An 18,905-nucleotide genomic window follows, 5' to 3' on the forward strand; every position below is an offset into this window, starting at 1 on the left:
AAGTGTAAAGATGATCATTTTGCTGTGTGTAAAAACAAAATATAAAACCCTATAAAAACTGATGTAACTAATGTTGGGGATTTCACCTTGGTTTCACCAGGCCTGGTGTTATGTGGCGCATTTGTGGTTGAGTCTGGTTTGGGCACAGAGAGAAAAACAGAGGTAAATAGGAAAAGATTCTTGTTTTATTATTAGTACCACCAATAATAATACAGTAAGGTCACTGGAAGAACAGGATTTCATTATGATAAAGGTTTGTTTTTTTGGTAGATTTCAGATCCGCACAATATCACATAAACAATGACAATAAATCGTACACAGTGGTACTTTCCTACTTGAGGGGAACAAAAACAAAGAAATGTCAAACACACAAGGCGGTGATGGTGCACTCTAAAAAAGAAACCAAGTCATTGCAAGAAGAATAAGACACCACAAATAATTTCAGTTTTCCATTTAAGAAGCATCTTTAACGCTACTTGCCAACGTGATCTGTTGCTTCAAATAATCAGAAAGACCTGTCTGCCAGTTCTTGTTTTTGCTTGTGCAGTGGTTTAAAAAAACAAAAACAAACCAAGACCCAAAAATTTCCTTAAAATTGTCATGTATTCTGCACCAAAAAATGCCTTAGAAGTTCTTTAGAGCTACTAAACAGTTTTAAAACAGCCTAGAAAAAGTTTAATACATTTTATTAAGATTTTGAATTAAAAACATCTTGAGTCAAGTTCCTGAGAGATTTTCATATTTCTTTGAATCGTCTTCCATTCACACTCGGAAATCAATACCACGCAACTCAAAGATAAAGAACATCAAATAACAGAGATACTTTCATCTTCTTTTTTTTTTTTAAACAAGTGAAGCCAGTGGAAACCAGAAGTACTGATTATCAACAGTTTTCATCATCTGCACAATCAAGACAACATTTCTTACCACTAATAAATTACTCTCGATGAGACTGGGTGTAACCTCAAAAGGAAAAAATCTCTCTCTCTCTCTCTCTCTCTCTCTCTCTCTATCTATATATATATATATATATATATATATATATATATATATATATATATATATATATATATATATATATATATATATAAATAAAAGGAAACCAAGGTCCCATTTCCGTAAACTGAATTATTTTTACTTTATTTATTCTTATATACATTAGAAGCAATATTTCTATATGTCTATGTCTTATCCTGAAGTGATTTTTGATGTGAACAGATTTATGTGAATCTAAATCTGGCTCTAAACCACATGCCTTAGTTCTTACCAAACTGGTTAGTTGTCTTATTTGTACTCAAAAGGCTTTTCTGCCTTCTGAGAACAAATAAATCCTCTCTCCATTCCATTTTGTAGGAGAAAGATGAAAGGAAGGCGATATGATAATTAGCTATCTGATGTAGACATGAGAAAGAACTCCCTTCTTGAAAGATTTAGGGCAGATGAATAAGCCATGTTGTGGTGTTACTCTGCAGCTAAAGGTCAATCAAAAGTCACACCAAAAAGACAGGTTCCCTCAGTGGTTCCTGCTCTCAGGGTAATTAACTTTAATTAAGTAATTAAGTAATTAACAATTAACAGGGTAATTGGAGGAGATTTGCTTTAAAATTTTACTGAATGCCAAAAAAAAAAAATCGGATCTTTTTTAATCTCTTGAGCAACTTTCATTGGATGCCCCTTTAATAGGTTGGCATTGTGGGCAGACTGAAACATCTTAAGTGTTATGTATGTCTTATTTAACATACTTTAAACATTTGTGTACTTTAAAATCGTCCAGTTCCTGGTGGGATTTGACCTAATATACTGTTATTATTATTCTAATTTGAAACTACTTTTTCTATCAATGAATAGCCAATTTTATTACACAGTCTGACGAATGTATGTTTGCTCTTAACACCTCTGCCAAATAACCTCTTCATAATATATGAAGCCTTGTGTAAGTATAAGAACTTTATAATTGAACCATATCTCACATTTACCACATGTGGCAGATGCCCTTATCCAGAGCGGCTTACATTTATCTCATTTATACAACTGAGCAGGTGCTCAAGGGCCCAGCAGTTTAGTGATCCGGACAATAGTTCAACACCCTAACCACAGAGTTACCTCTGCCACTATCATTGCCCACATCTCATTCTGATGCGCTGCTGGATACTTAGTTTTTGCTGAGTTCCATTTTGCAAGTAGCTTTTGTTCAAAGTGTCTATCAAATAAATGAATTTTAAATCTAAATGTTTTATACAGTTTACCTGAACTTGTCTGAGATTCATTTCCTTCATCATTCTTCGTTCCCCGTTCCTCACTGCAAAATATTCATTTGATTCATTTATCTAATTGTATAGCTTAAGGACTGTACAGCATTCAGTTACATCCTAGTCCATATGCACTGAGTAAATATAAGGACTTAACATCTCTTACCTCACCCATTTCTTGAATATGTCATTGAGTGACACCTTCACATTTGTAGTTTGTACCTACAAAATGAGCAGAGAATCAGATATAGTCAGTCACTTGAAATGATTCTAGATAATAGATTAAACCGAAACGAATTAAAATAAATGATATTAAATACAAAGTCCAACTTTAATACACTAAAGTCTAATACAAAAAAATTCTTTTTTGATCTTATTCAATTTTTTGTGTAGAAAAACTATTTTCCAATAATAAAAACCCAACTCAGAGAAAGAGAGAGAGAGAGAGAGAGAGAGAGAGAGAGAGAATATATTTTTATAATTATTTTTAATATAATATTAAAACACCTTCCCATCCCCAAATTGATGCCACAAACTGTGTTGGAACAAAATTTACCCTCTAATTTTCTTTTATGGAAAAGAAAAGCTCAGACGTGTCATTCTTCAAGGGCAAAACTAATCTCAGGGCTGAGATGATTTATACAAATTAAAAAATAAAATAAAAAATAAAACAACACTGAAAGCATTATTCTAAGTCAAGGTTTTTCTAAAATATGCCTTGAATTGCAACAGGACAGAAACATGAACAGAATCAGTGTTATTAGTGTATACACAGAAATTCACATGACTTGAACTGTAGTAAACCATTCAATAGATCATTCTGCAATATCCTTAACTAAGCAACACTGATTGCTTAACACTGAAGCTCTGCCCATTTGGCACAATGCCATGGCATGTCACAAAACCCTTCTGTGATATGTGTCAAATTATATAAGACTGCTTTATATACATGCCAATGTATGTACGCCAACTTCCTTCATAACCCACATAAACAAGGTGGAAAGAGTGAAAACACACAAAATGTTCATCCAAAACATCCATCCATCCATCCATCCATTTTCTACCGCTTATCCGGGGCCGGGTCGAGGGGGCAGCAGTCTAAGCAGGGACGCCCTGACTTCCCTCTCCCCAGACACTTCCTCCAGCTCTTCCGGGGGAATACTGAGGCGTTCCCAGGCCAGCCGAGAGACATAGTCCCTCCAGCGTGTCCTAGGTCTTCCCCGGGGCCTCCTCCCGGTTGGGCATGCCCGGAAGGCGTCCAGGAGGCATCCGGAACAGATGCCCGAGCCACCTTAGCTGACTCCTCTCGATGTGGAGGAGCAGTGGCTCTACTCTGAGCTCCTCACGGGTGACCGAGCTCCTCACCCTGTCTCTAAGGGAGCGCCCAGCCACCCTGCGGAGGAAACTCATTTCGGCCGCCTATATCCGGGATCTTGTCCTTTCAGTCATGACCCAAAGCTCATGACCATAGGTGAGGGTAGGAACGTAGATCGACTGGTAAATAGAGAGCTTCGCCTTGCGGCTCAGCTCTTTCTTCACCACAACAGACCGGTATATCGACCGTGTCACTGAAGAAGATACACCGATCCGCCTGTCGATCTCCCGCTCCATCCTTCCCTCACTCGTGAACAAGACCCCAAGATACTTAAACTCCTCCACTTGAGGCAGGAGCTCTCCACCAACCTGAAAGGGGGCAAGCCACCCTTTTCCGGTTGAGAACCATGGCCTCGGACTTGGAGGTGCTGATTCTCATCCCCTCCGCTTCACACTCGGCTGCAAACCATCCCAGTGCACGCTGAAGGTCCTGATTTGAGGAAGCCAACAGGACATCATCATCTGCAAAAAGCATAGACGAAATCCTGTGGTCCCCAAACCGGACTCCCTCCGGCCCCCGACTGCGCCTAGAAATCCTGTCCATATAGATAATGAACAGGACCGGTGACAAAGGGCAGCCCTGCCGGAGTCCAACATGCACCGGGAACAAGTCTGACTTACTGCCGGCAATGCGAACCAAACTCCTGCTCCGGTCATATAGGGACCGGACAGCCCTTAGCAGAGGGCCCCGGACCCCATACTCCCAGGGCACCCCCCACAGGTCACCACGAGGGACACAGTCGAATGCCTTCTCCAGATCCACAAAGCACATGTGGACAGGTTGGGCAAACTCCCATGAACCCTCCAGCAACCTTGCGAGGGTATAGAGATGGTCCAGTGTTCCACGACCGGGACGAAACCCGCGTTGTTCCTCCTGAATCCGAGGTTCGACTATCGGCCGAATTCTCCTCTCCAGTACCCTGGCATAGACTTTTCCGGGGAGGCTGAGGAGTGTGATCCCCCTGTAGTTGGAACACACCCTCCGGTCCCCCTTCTTAAACAGAGGGACCACCACCCCAGTCCACCAGTCCAGAGGCACTGTCCCCAGCCTCCATGCGACGTTGCAGAGGCGTGTCAACCAAGACAGCCCCACAACATCCAGAGACTTGAGGTACTCAGGGCGGACTCAGTACATCCAATGATGAGTACATCCAAAACATGTTTTCCTTCAAATAATTTTACTGTATTCAGAAACAGAACTGTCAGGACCTAGATGACCAGCATTCTATTAGTGACGTGACATACTGCTAAGTATGGTGACCCATTTGTTCTCTGCATTTAACCCATCCAAAGTGCACACACACAGCAGTGAACACACACGCAGTGAACACACACACCGTGAACACACACCCGGAGCAGTGGGCAGCCATTTATGCTGCGTCACCCGGGGAGCAGTTGGGGGGGGTCAGTGCCTTGCTCAAGGGCACCTCAGTCGTGGTATTGCTGGCCCGAGACTCGAACCCACAATTACAGGTTGTACAAAGAAACAAGCAGTATACGGTGGGCACGTAACACACCAAATAGGTATTAAAATGTCCATAATTATGAAACGGTGTATGAGAAAATGCTTAAAGTGTAAAGGACAACCTTAAGTCTAACATTAAGTATATGTAGTTTTATTCTTATCGGTTCCTGAATTATTCATTCCTGTTCCTAATTACAATGATGTTACAGAGGAATTGATTATTGTTGGATTTATGTTAGATTTTATACCGAAGAATAACCAAACAATTTAAGACGCCAACGGCATTAACAGGGATGCTTCTGCCAACAAAGTTAGTTCTTCTTGTTACTAATTTATATGCCAGAAATCCCCTTCAAATGTGAAGAAAAGTATCGAAGCCAACTATTTCAGACATTTGACCTTGACGTAACCTCGATCAACTTTGGATCCATTCCAAAATCTAATCAGTTCATCAGCAAGTTACAATAATCATTCCATATAAATCCTATAGACAAATCAACCACTCAGACTTGAGATATCACAATAACAATGATCTCAGATGGACAGACAACACGATTGGTTAAACATAAAGAAACTATTTTCCTATGTTTATATTATCTATTTTTATCTAGTGAGTCCTGGAAGCATTTAAGTTTTTCAGGCAGCTGGACAGTAGTGGGCAATAGTGCGCTTTAGTGTAAAATCATCATCATCTAGGATTTTGGCTTAATTAAGTATGTAAATGTCCTCCAAATTAACTAGTTGAAGCCTCGTTTGTTAAAAATATTTGCTGATCAAATGCAAAAAAAAACTAATAATAACAAAAATAATTAAAAAAAATATTGGCAACTAGCAAATAATGATATGGAATTTGTTGTTTTAAATATTCTCAGTAAGTATTGTCTTTCCCTGAACTATAAATACTACTATTAACTAATGATACACTGTGCAGGACATGACACATTAAAAGGTCAATTATTTTTATTGATTAATTTCTCAAAATAATTCCCTTTAATAAACATTATCATCTGCACTGTAAATAAGCCAGCGTCAGCCCTGATTATCAGATGGCCAGATGTCAACGAGCATTGTAAAATAGCTTAAATACAGTGCAGATTCTATGAATCAGACAAAATATATATTAAAACTTCAAACATTGCAGTGTAATTGTAATAGTCTAAACATTGTAGAGTTTAGGCTATGTATCATCACTATGGTCTAACACACCCACTTCAACATCAGGATAAGGTTGTTTATTACGAAAAATACTCAAATGTGCAGGATAACTGGTACATCCGGTCTGAGAAGCTGTGTGCTACATGATTGGCAATATTTTACAAACACACACACACTCTCTCTCTCTCTCACACACACACACACACACACACACTCTCTCTCTCTCTCTCTCTCGCTCTCTCACACACACACACACTCTCTCTCTCGCTCTCTCACACACGCTCTCTGTTACACACACTCACTCACTCTCTCTCTCTCAAACACACACACACACACACACACACACACTCTCTCTCTCTCTCTCATACATACATACATATATATATATATATATATACACACACACACACACACACACACACACTCTCTCTCAAACACACACACTCTCTCTCTCGCTCTCTCACACACGCTCTCTGTTACACACACACACTCTCTCTCTCTCGCTCTCTCTTACACACACATACTCACTCTCTCTCAAACACACACACACACACTCTCTCTCTCTCTCATACATACATACATACATACATACATACATACATACATACATATATATATATATATATATATATATACACACACACACACACACACACACACGTGGTCCGCCTTGTCTGCTGGGTTTAATGCTATACTGTAGTGTTAATAAACTCCTGCAGCCCCCTCACACCGTTTCAGTGCAGTCTCAAAGCGTTTCGTGTGCACATTACGATAAAGCGACAGTGAAAGTAAACGTGACAAACCTGAGGATCCTGCTGTTTGAGCGCGCTAGCTGCTTTCTTGTATCCATTCTCCTTTAGATGCCTATAAATCAAATCATTCAGCGCATGCTCAGAAGAGTCAGTATTCTCTGAAGTCATGACCCCAAAAAACTAAACAACAACAACAACAAATCTAATTTTTTAACTTTGTCGCATTTGTACGTTACTTAGCTTCATCCTATCACCACCATGCTTGATTTTACCTTTGAACTAATGACGTCATGCTATTGGGTAACGCATTATGGGAAATGTAGTTCTCGTGTTTGTAGATCGCTTGATAGATTATATTTAACATCTAAAAACACACACTCTCTCTCTCACACACACACACAAACACACACCCACACCCACACAAACACACACACACACACTTTTATTTGGACTGGTGCAGTAGCTGGGGTATCGTGACACAAGTGAGTGTGTAATTACATACACAGATCTAAACATTAAAATCATCTACATATTGTGTAGGTTTTCCTTGTGCTGCCAAACAGTTCTGAATCCTTAAGTCTCATGCTTTAAATGATTCATGAATCAAATTCACATGCATGTGCACACACAACATAAACTCCAAGGCAAAAACACAGGTCTATTTTTTCCTACACAAATCTAAACGTGTGAGTTTTTGATGAGGTCAGTTTTTAATGTGGATTTTTACCCACAACTTTATCAGAACTCAACAAACTCTGCTCTTTATAATGAATAACAGTAGTGTGTGTGTGTGTGTGTGTGTGTGGCGTGCGAGAGAGAGAGAGCAGGGACCATATTTAAGTAGATTATGTATGTTTATGCAAAACTATGTGTGTATTATGGTTGTTAAATATCTTCAAACCTGCATGCAGTTAATTAAAATACTTTTTTTTTTTTTTTTTGCACACTGCTTTTTTTATGCTGCTACATACTGCTGCTGTCATATTTTCACAGAAAAATCATCCTTACTTGCACTCTACAGAGCTGTATACTGATGGCTGCCGCGTTGTGTACAATGCTGTGTTGTAGTCAAGTGTATAGTTCTGGCTGATTTGCACACATGCACTTTATATGAAACTGTTCATTTTACTCAGACCTTCTGTGTTGGATATTGCTCTGTGTTTATGTAGCAGCATTGCAGGAACATTGTTTCACTGTGTACTGAATCAGCTACAGTATATATGGCTAAGATGACAATAAAAACTTCTTGACTCTTGTTGACTAGATTACTTACAATCTGTGTGTGTGTGTGTGAGTGTGTGTGTGTGAAAGAGAGAGAGAGAGAGAGAGAGAGAGAGAGAGAGAGAGAGAGAGAGAGAGAGAGAGAGAGAAAGAAAGAACTGTGTACATATGGCTGAAACATTTATTGGTTGAGTTGCTGGTGTATGGATGTGTTCTTGTTGGTGTGATGTGGAATGATGCACGTTTGCTCTCAGCAGTGTGTGTTTCAGGCGGTTGTGTGTGGTCTTGACAGAGAAGTGTTGGAACAGTTGGGTTGTGTTTGGCAGTGGTTAGTGCTAGTATTGGTACAGTGTGTTTGTGTGTGTGGAGAAGTTGTAATAGGTGGTGTTTAAAGTGCTGGAGAGTGTGTGTGTGTGCATGGGGGGGGTTGATGTGGTGATTGCTCAGTTGGGTCACCCATGGAGAGGTGGTGCTGAGTGGCCATCGAGGTCACAGCAGTAAAAGAGCTTTATTCACAAGTTTAGGAGAAAAAATAGGCTGTCTTCCAACCAACACACACCAGAAAATGTTCAGATGAGGCAAAACAAGTTCAGTCTTGCCTCATTAATATAGTGCAGATATAAATTCACACGTTTAGCACATAATCACAAACTGTTTGAAATGTTTTCTTTAAATATTTTTGTGCAGCTTGATCTGTGTGTGCTTGTCGGTGTGTGTATGAATGTCCATACCTTGCATTGAGTACTCCGGGACAGATCATGTTACACTCATTTTCATTAACGTGTTTCAAGGCTCACTCATCAAAACTTTACTGCTCTAAACAGAATAACTGCCACCAGCATCTTAGTTCCTTTGAGATTTCTTTTTTACAGACATACACATAGATCCTGAAGTCAATTAATGCTTTATGAAAATATGCAAAAAATCATTCTTTATTGATTCATCTTCATTAATGCTTTGATTCAGTCAGAGTCACCGTGGCTTTAGAATCTGCTATCTAATGAGAACTTACATCAGTCTGAAGGTCTGAACTCAGCTTTTATTGGCCAAAGACAGACCAAGAGGTCTTCTGACTGAAATGTAAAGCACTAATCACTGTTAGTTTTAGTCAGTGTCATGCTTAGTGGAGTGAAAATTCCTATAATAACAGGCGTGCAACCATAAATCGTTCATTTAAGAAAGTTGAATTTCACGACGAAGTGTCACGACGGCTTTGTTTCCAGGAGAACTGTTAACTGTTGTGGCACACACTTCTCACGTAAATCCTATAGAATCCAACCAATTAGATGTCTTCGGAACTCCTGCAATGTTTCCAGTTTTGTTCAGTCAGCAGTTCGTGTCGGTGATGAGACTAATGATAAGATGGCAGTCCGTCACAGAGCACCCTGCACACACGCACACACACACACACACACACACACACACACACACACACACCCCTAGGGGTAATTTAGAGTTGACAATCTACCTGTGTGGTTTTTGGGAGGTTGGAGAAAACTGGTTAATGCAGAAGAAACCCCTGTTAACATGGGGCAAAGTTCAAAACTCCACACAGACTGTAACCTGAGCTAAGGACAGAGCTGTGAGGTGCCAACACTAACCACTGCACCACTTTGCAAGCAAAAATAAATAACACATGAATGACTTTTGAGCTGCAAAATTGCTGTTTAATTTGAACACTCAATATAGTTTTCTTTTATTTAAATGTGTAGCGCACAGGTCTCAAAATAATTTGAATCGTAACTACTGAAATTTGGTGAAGCCCACGGGTTCAAATCAGGATAATAATATGGCCATTGTCAGACAATGGTTTTAATCTCCTGCAACCGTTCCCCTGGTGAAATGAAAGCATGTTTGGTGAGGACATTTAAACCTCATGGCAGAGGCAATTAGATTTAGCGCTAAGATCTGGAACATGTCCTCCACCCAAGCTGCCCTGCTTCTCTCCCCTATCTGTCTACTCGCTCGCTTAAACAGAGCTCATGCTTCTACTCCTCTCGCTTCTGCTCAACTCCTCCCTTCACTGGTTCACCTTCAGAGTTCTTTTACTTACTGTGGTTAAGTAGCAAATCCTACCTTCATTCTGGTCTTTGATGTGTCATGTGCTAAAACGGCACACACGTACAGCAAACACACTGCAAATTAATGTACAGTATAAATAAACGTGCACACACACACACACGCACAGACACTCACATTTAGACAGGGGGAATGTAGGTAGTCTAAGCAAGGAGGTGAATTTTTTCCTTTTTTTCATCTTAAAAAAATCTGTACTCATCTCTATATCAAATGATTGAAGCTCTGTCATAAAATACATCCAATTTCCTACATAAACATTAACAATATTTGTTTCCATACCCCTGCTTTCATCTAACTATGCTCACAGCAAATGCTAATTGTCCTTTTAGTGAAATACAGCACATTAACTACACTGGTGCTGATTAGACATAAGATGGAAAAAGTGTCATAATTGAAGACAGATGAGAGGTGTGGCAGTTTATACGCTGTGTTGGCACTGATAAAACATCTGTGTTAGCACTGAGTAACATGGCTCTATGTTTGCCAAGTCCAACAACTGCACCACACTACGCTTCCAGCTTTATAGGCCCCTTGTCTAATTATCCCTCTTTCATGTAACCGCTGTTTCTCCAAATGCTGGCACTGCTAACTCAGGAAATTGAATTCCAGGTACAAAAGAGCATGTGTTAAGGAACTGTGTTAATAAGCTGTAACAGTAAAATGAGTTACATACTGTGGGTATGTATCATATACCCAGACTATAAATTATGACATTTGCTTAATCTTCTATAAACCATGTCCTTGAGAAAATAAAAAGTTAGGGGTTTTATTTACGTAGGACTGACAGGAAATTCTTGAATATTCTCACACATGTTGTCTACATTTAGATTTACAGCTTTATAATAGAAACTGCTATTCATAAAATAAACTTATCTTACAAGAAATTGGGATGAATTCAGTACATGACAGCACATTATTATTTATTTGTACATGTTTCAGAGGCTCTTTATCCAGTTGTGGTGGATGCAGGGCATACACACTGAGCATGAACAGAAATACAGCTTGAATTGGATATTGATCAGTTGTGGGGGATTATACACAAACATTAACACACAGTGTCACCAATCCATCTTGATGGACATCTATTTACCAATCCATCTTTTCTGGACAACCCAGAGGAAACCCATGAAAACATGAACGTGTTCTGAACACTAATCACACATCTAATCCTAATCTAAAAAGTATTAGTTTTTCAAGACACACACACGATATCCTTGTGAGGACCTTTCACTGAAATAATAATTAATGCTGTTTTTCTTGTGGGGACTATCCAAATGTCCACCTAAGATCAAAACGTATATCTCCCCACCCCCCAGCCCAAAAAACACACACATAAAATCAGAGGTGCATAAATCTATACATAAACACCAAACCCATAAACAGCTATTGAGAAGGAATTTGTAAAACATGAATTTTCTTGATTAAAAACATGACTTTCCTAAAAACCCACAGAAGTCTCCAAGTCAATAAACGGTTTCAACATAAAATGCTTATCCAGGATCTTTCAGTTTTGTCAAAGCAATTCAAGATGAATGTTAGCTCTGTGCTACATTTTTAATCTCACTTATTCTAAACTGGCATAAGCAGCGATGCTTCCAGGGAAAAGGAACCTGACCAAAACATAATCACTTCTATTGAAGACACATGTGCGGACTCTGAATTGCTTCACTCTCTGCCATGTTTCAACTTCAGTTTAAGTCATCTGGAGCCTCACTGAGAGCTTTTGTAAGTCTTTGTTAGGGCGGAATTAAATAATTACTTATTACACTGTGTTCTAAATATCAAGGTACAAATATTAAGGTTTGAAAGAATATAATGGTCCTATCAATTATAAGATTTATTAGTAATGCAATCTGTACAGATTTTATGCTTTCTGCTTATAGTTCTGTTTTATTAGCTTTATTTGGAAAGAGTAGGTGGTCAAACTCGGTATAGTGTAACTGAAAACATGTGGCACAGAAATAAACTGAACTAAAAAAACAAAAAATAAACAATTATCATAACAGGATCTATAAAAGGACTATTACCGTGGCATCTGCTTCCTTAAATTTCACAAGATACATATTTAACTTACTAAATTTAGAAAGATATCATAATGTTGTCTTAAGTACGGTTAGATTTGTCTTAAATTATAACAGACATTTTGTGGATTCTGGTTGTCATAGTAAACATGCTGCTCTGTACTCTGGGTGGTAAAATGTTGACTCAGGAAATATTTTCATGACCATCATAACCTGCAGAAAAAACTGGCCAGGAATTAAGATGATAAGACTGTTTTGGCACAAGGACACACAGAAACACACACACACAGTGAGTTGTGTCCCTTCTTCTGTTGATGTAATGGTAAATGGTAATTTGTCAGAAATTCCTGAAGGTTGCTGAATAATTCATGACACACTGTTTATGCTTTCAGAAAGACATGTGGCCACTCGATGACCTCCTTTAGACCTGCACCTTATAAATACAAGCTTTTATTAAGTCTAGAAGCTGCATTGATATATACAGGATTAGTTATTTGATATCTACTGTTAGAGCCAGAACAGTAATACATGTTTAACTCATAAATGCTCCTAATTGTTTTCTGCAGTCATATATCAAATGTGCCATGCATAAAGGTCCCCAGAGACTGCTGCACTTTACACTCATCTACACTGGAGATCTTATCTGCCAAATTTGTGATCGAACCTGTGTGGATTTCAGGAGCTGATTCTATATGACTACTTGCATTGGACCTTTCAGTTCCTACTTTACTCACATACAATACAAACAGTCACAAGCCAAGAAAGAGGACTCTTGTGCACCAGAACACGGCGTCTGTTGAGGCTCAGTGAGGACCCATACCCCTCCAAACCCCGAAGGCCCAAAACACGAGCTTTTAAGACAAGGCGTCCTGTTTGTGTTTGTAGAATCATGAAGAGCGTTTTGTGATGGATTCCATAACATGTCGAGTTCTAACTGCTGTTTTCAATTTAAAGCTGTCACAAAGACCTCTTAGAGAAGCTGCATGCTTTCCTGCATCATGTATGTTTATTAGAAATCTGGAAACTGTGACTTAATTTGTGCACATAGGCTATAGAAAAAGCAAAAGAGCAAATACATTTGCAAACAAAATGGTGTGGACAAAGTTATCGAAAATGCTTAAAGATCAAAAAGCTCATATACGATCAATAAAAAGGCTGAAAGATAAAGGAAGGATATGCTCCTACTCTATCACAGATTTATTGACAGTATCTCTTTAACAATATAAGCTGGGAAAACACTCATGAGGGCTTACACCTGCTGAATACTAAAGAGTTTTATTCATTCATCTTCAGTAGCCACTTTATCCTGTTCAGGATCACGTTGGATCTGAAGACTATTCTGGGAACACTGGGCACAAGGTTGGACTTTACCCAGAATGGGATGCCAGTCCATACTCAAAATCATTCAAACTTTGTGGTAATATAACGAGCAAATGCAACTACTGGCATATTTTCTGACAGTATGAGGAATTCAGTGAACTTAGAGGAAACCCATATAGAGATGGGAACAAGATTCAAAACTCCAAACAGACCTTAATGTAATCTTCTCCAACATCAATACATGTTCTTCCATTGGTTTCCTCCCACTTAACAAAAACATGCCAGTAGGTGGATTGGCAAAGATAAATTACCCCTATGTGTGAATGTGTGTCTCACAGAGTATTTCTGACTCATGCCCAGAGTTGGTATAAGCTTTGATTCTGAAAGTGGCTCTGGTTACTGAAAATAAGTGAATGAAATCCAACCATATCACCACTTGTTCAATTTAATTATCATGTATTTCACCACACAGAAATAAGCCTTGTCTGTAGCTTAGCAAAAGTATTGGAACAGACTGTCTTAAAATTTGTGCCCCACCAAACTGTTTTGAGTTGGCAGTGTGTTTTAGATCATTGTCTGGCTGCACGATAAACTTCATCCACTTTAATTTGGATAAACTGCCAGGCAAAATGTTTCTCTTGACTTTATTCTGCCATTACCATCATGACTTACATCATCAATAATGATTCATGAGTCTGTTCCAGAAGCAGTCATGCAAGACTAAGCCATGGCACTAACAAAAAGTATCATGCTATATATTATATAAGACATCAAGAAGTAAATATAAAGAAATGAAAGGTTAAAAAATCGGATCTATTGCCACATATTCATCGTTTGATCTCAAACCCAAATGTCATCAGTGAAGAGCAAAAAAAAAAACAAGAAGTGGTCCTGCCATTTCAATACTACCAGTGACTAAAGTAACTATGAAGCCAATGTTGTAACATCAGTACGTGCTTACATTTTGTACCAAAGGGGTAAATCAGACACTATACAAATGCACTGTTGTCTAATAAATAATTCCATATTTTAGTGCACTTTTGCCTTGCTCCTGCGACTCCTTGTCTACCTTGTCTACTGGTAAGAAATCTAATTCACTCGTAACAGGCTTTACCTAGAAATCTGAAGCAGCCCAGTTAAATATATGCATCTGACCCACTCAAGCCTATATAGTGTATGTAAGCCTGACCGGGCGGAGTTAAAGCGACCACTGAGAGGGGGGAGAGAGAGGAGAGAGAGAGAGAGAGAGAGAGAGAGAGAGAGAGAGAGGTCTTTAAGGAACTTTTCCTACAAAGTAAACGGATCCTGGCGCACAGGTCGTGCGCACGCAAGCTTTTCTGTTCCAAATGTGAAGATCAGATTTATACCTCAAGGCCTGTCAGAGATGGAACACGAACAGGGGGCTGGTTTTTAAACCTTGTCAGTGTTAAAGCCCTAGGCTGTGATGAAGGAGTGAATGATCTCTCGGGCTTGTGCACTCCGAGGCTGAAAGCGCGCACTGTAGCGGTGCCATGACCGGGGCGGCTCTGGCGAGTCTCTCCGTGATGCTCGGTGCTGGTTTCCTCGCCTGGGACTGGTCGAGCCAGAACCAGGTGGAGAATGATCCTGCGGCACCGAACCCGAGCAGACCACCGCACATCATCTTCATCATGACAGATGACCTGGGTTTCAACGATATCGGCTACCACAACCGTGACATGCGCACACCCACGCTGGATAAACTGGCGGCCGGCGGTGTGAAGCTGGAGAATTACTACGTGCAACCGATCTGTACACCTTCTCGCAGCCAGTTTCTAACCGGCAGGTAAATCTAATGCTAATGGAATGGAAACTTTTGCATTCAGTTCTATACCTCCAACCCAGATGGCCACCTCAGCTGGCACCCTTTTAGCTACTACACTATACAATTCCGTGTCTTTGGGGTGGTATTATTTAATATTCTGTAGCCTTGATATGTATATTTTTATGTGAAAATGTGTCTATTATGTACATATAACTAAGATTCAAGGTGACTGAATTATAATTACCTTTTAGAATTTAATCTATTGGTTAAAGACGCATCAGCATGAGGATACCTTCTCAATGACAAGAAACAGTACAGTCTGAGAGTGTAATGTTTTTTTAAGTGTAGTGTGTTTGCCACCCCATGCTTTTAATACCTGCATGAGCTCCCATGGCAAAGATGGCTTCAGATCGTTTGTCTTTCCTCCATATTTTGTTAGATGATGTAACTTGATGTCAATGATGTCAATATCTGGCATTAGTAGTCAGGACATCCAGATGTGTGGTGTAGTCATGAAGACATTTCACAACACTTCTTAACAGTTCTTAAATAATGAAGCCTTGTCTCACTACAACTATGAATTTCTAGGAAACTCACAGACATTATGTTGAACATTCTGATTATTCTGATTATCCTGAAATCACATACTGTACGAATCATGATGAAATATCAGCCAAAACAATAATAGCAAGTGTTGAATTAACACATAGTGTTCAATCACCACGGGATTTCTTTGCTATTATATGATAATTGTTCTTCAGGGTCTGACCTTGATTTACTGCCTGTGCTGAGTTTCACATTATTCACGTATTTAATTGGGTTTCATCCAGGTTATCTGGTTTCATTTCAATGTCCAAAAAACATCTTAGAAGGCAAATTAGTCTCACAAAATTAGTCATAGATTGTCCATAGTTCACAGAATAGGCTCCGGATCCATCACCACCCTGTCCAAAATAAAGCAGTTACTCAAGATGAATGAATGAATAATTGACCTGTGATAGATCCATGCACATCCTGATAACTATGCTTATGAATGGTGAACATCTCAAGTGTTTATATAATTCCTGATTGAGACAAGACCAAGATTAAACACTGGAGAGTTTAAGCAAATCAAATTTTAGCTATATTGTGCTTTTCAAAATTGACATCATTCCTAAACAGTTTTTCAGAAATCTGGATGTAGATTTAGATCCTGAAAGAACAAAGCAAATGCTTTTGGTAATAGGAATATGATTATCATGTATGGCACAGAAACATTACCATATTTGAATCTTCTCCTTCAGACTCAAATTCAACCCAATCCTCCTCCCTCTCCTCAGGTATCAGATCCACACAGGTCTCCAGCATTCCATCATCAGGTCCCGGCAGCCCAACTGTTTGCCTTTTGACATGGTCACCCTGCCGCAGCGCCTCCAGGACGCTGGCTATTCCACACACATGGTGGGTAAATGGCACCTGGGCTTCTACAAGCGCGATTGTCTCCCTACTCGTCGTGGCTTTCATACCTACTTTGGCTCCCTGACAGGCAGTGTGGACTACTACACATATGACTCCTGTGATGGCCCAGGGAGGTGTGGCTACGATCTCCATGAAGGTGAAACCGTGGCATGGAGATATCGGGGAAGATATTCTACTCATCTGTACACACGCAGAGTGCGGAAGATTCTGGCATCACACGATCCATTAGGACAGCCTCTGTTTATATTCCTGTCCTTCCAGGCTGTACACACTCCCTTACAGTGTCCTAAGGAATACATCTATCCGTATCGTGACATGGGGAATGTTCATCGACGCAAATATGCAGGCATGGTCTCATCTGTGGATGAGGCAGTACACAATATAACATACGCGCTTCGGAAATATGGCTATTACCACAATAGTGTGATTATTTTTTCTACAGATAACGGGGGCCAGCCTTTATTTGGAGGGAGCAACTGGCCACTCAGAGGAAGGAAGGGGACATATTGGGAAGGTGGCATGCGTGCAGTGGGATTTGTCCACAGCCCACTTCTCAGGAGACGGAGGAAAGTCAGCAAGGCACTAGTTCATATCACTGACTGGTACCCAACATTGGTGCGCCTGGCAGGGGGGAATGTATCCCAACTGCATGGACTAGATGGGTATGACATTTGGGAAACGATCAGCGAGGGCAAGGAGTCCCCACGCTATGAGATCCTCCACAACATCGACCCATTGTATGTGCCTTCACGCCATGGCTCGTTGCGGGGCGGATATGGCATCTGGAACACTGCTGTACAGGCAGCAGTGCGAATGGGAGACTGGAAGCTGCTGACAGGAGAGCCGGGTTATGGGGACTGGACGCCACCTCAGGTGTTAGGAAACTTCCCGGGAGCCTGGTGGGATCTTGAGCGTCACGCCGAAGCCCGCAAATCACTATGGCTGTTCAACATAACAGCAGATCCATATGAGCGCTACGACATGGCTGAGAAGAGGCCTGATGTGGTAAAGCAGTTGCTGGCAAGAATAGCGTTTTACAATCGCACAGCTGTGCCTGTTCGTTACCCTGCTGAGGACCCAAGGGCAGATCCGAGTCTGAATGGAGGGGCGTGGAGGCCTTGGGCTGGGGATAAAGAAGCAGACAGCTGGCACCAAGTTTATCACAGGAGAAGAAATGACAAGAATAAGAAGCTGAGCAAAATGAGATCATTTTTCAAAAAACTTAGCACAAAAATGATGTCCAATAGGATATGAGTGGTGTAACTGATAACTGGGATTTACTTCCTAACCTTCTGAAAACCTTTTAAAAATTTTACATCTTTTACAAGTCTTTTGTTTGATTATTCATTACAAGTTTCTCATGGCCTAATCTTTTGGCTGTTTGACTGTACTGTATTACATACTCTACCTCTCTATTTTTTTCTCTACTCATGTACGTTGCAAGGCCCTTCTGTCTTACAAACCTTAAAACACTAAAACTGCATAGAACCTACTTTAAAGCAGAGTAAGTTTAAGGTCAGTGAAGACCCCTTATTGTCCTATAAAACATTATAAGACTGCTGAAGAACACTTTTCTAAGAGTGTACTGTATTGCTCGTACAACCTAAAAAATGGACTGAAAAATTACTGACAGATTCATGAAACGAATGAAGGAATGCATTTTTTGTTGTGGTCTACTGTAGATACTCTAGACAATAACACACTGTGGATTTAAAACACACACACACAAACACACACACACACACACACCTAAACGAGCTGCTTTTTATTTGTTTATGAAATCCTTATTAAATGGATTGCTTACTATTTCAGAATAATCAGCTATTCAATATAGATCATAGTATTTGTCATATGTATGTGTTGTGAGTGTTCTGCATGCATTGTTGGCATTTTTTTTGTAATAACACTTTTACTGACGTGCATGTGGACTTAAATTAATCACCAAAAAGGGACTGCCCTCTAGTGGTCTCATGGTGTTATTAACAAACCTGAATCTGGAGACATGATTGAATATTGAATATTTTAAAG

General features: G+C 39.9%; 2 protein-coding genes across 2 annotated transcripts in view; one reads left to right on the plus strand and one right to left on the minus strand.

The window, feature by feature from the left end:
• Positions 1–7,261, minus strand: part of tcof1 (treacle ribosome biogenesis factor 1) — a 13,527-nt gene extending 6,266 nt beyond the window's left edge. Inside the window, exons 1-4 of the mRNA XM_060887247.1 lie at positions 7,047–7,261; positions 2,416–2,471; positions 2,247–2,299; positions 87–133 (exon numbers count right to left, since the gene is read on the minus strand). Coding sequence (XP_060743230.1) covers positions 87–133; positions 2,247–2,299; positions 2,416–2,471; positions 7,047–7,163 — 273 coding nt within the window. The 5' untranslated portion in view covers positions 7,164–7,261. The remainder of the gene's footprint in view (positions 1–86; positions 134–2,246; positions 2,300–2,415; positions 2,472–7,046) is intronic.
• A 7,886-nt stretch (positions 7,262–15,147) lies between these two features.
• Positions 15,148–18,411, plus strand: arsia (arylsulfatase family, member Ia). The gene is made up of 2 exons (XM_060887023.1): positions 15,148–15,440; positions 16,739–18,411. The coding sequence occupies exons 1-2, from the start codon at positions 15,148–15,150 to the stop codon at positions 18,129–18,131; spliced, it is 1,686 nt and encodes a 561-aa protein (XP_060743006.1). The 3' UTR covers positions 18,132–18,411.
• Positions 18,412–18,905: the final 494 nt, after the last annotated feature.

The sequence above is a fragment of the Tachysurus vachellii genome, chromosome 14 (assembly GCF_030014155.1).
Source record: "Tachysurus vachellii isolate PV-2020 chromosome 14, HZAU_Pvac_v1, whole genome shotgun sequence".
NCBI classification, from domain to species: Eukaryota; Metazoa; Chordata; class Actinopteri; order Siluriformes; family Bagridae; genus Tachysurus; species Tachysurus vachellii.

Coding starts and splice junctions, on each gene's coding strand:
- arsia (XM_060887023.1), top strand. CDS start 15,148: ATGACCGGGGCGGCTCTGGCGAGTCTCTCCGTGATGCTCGGTGCTGGT. Junction 15,441..16,738: donor AGCCAGTTTCTAACCGGCAG/GTAAATCTAATG, acceptor CCCTCTCCTCAG/GTATCAGATCCACACAGGTC.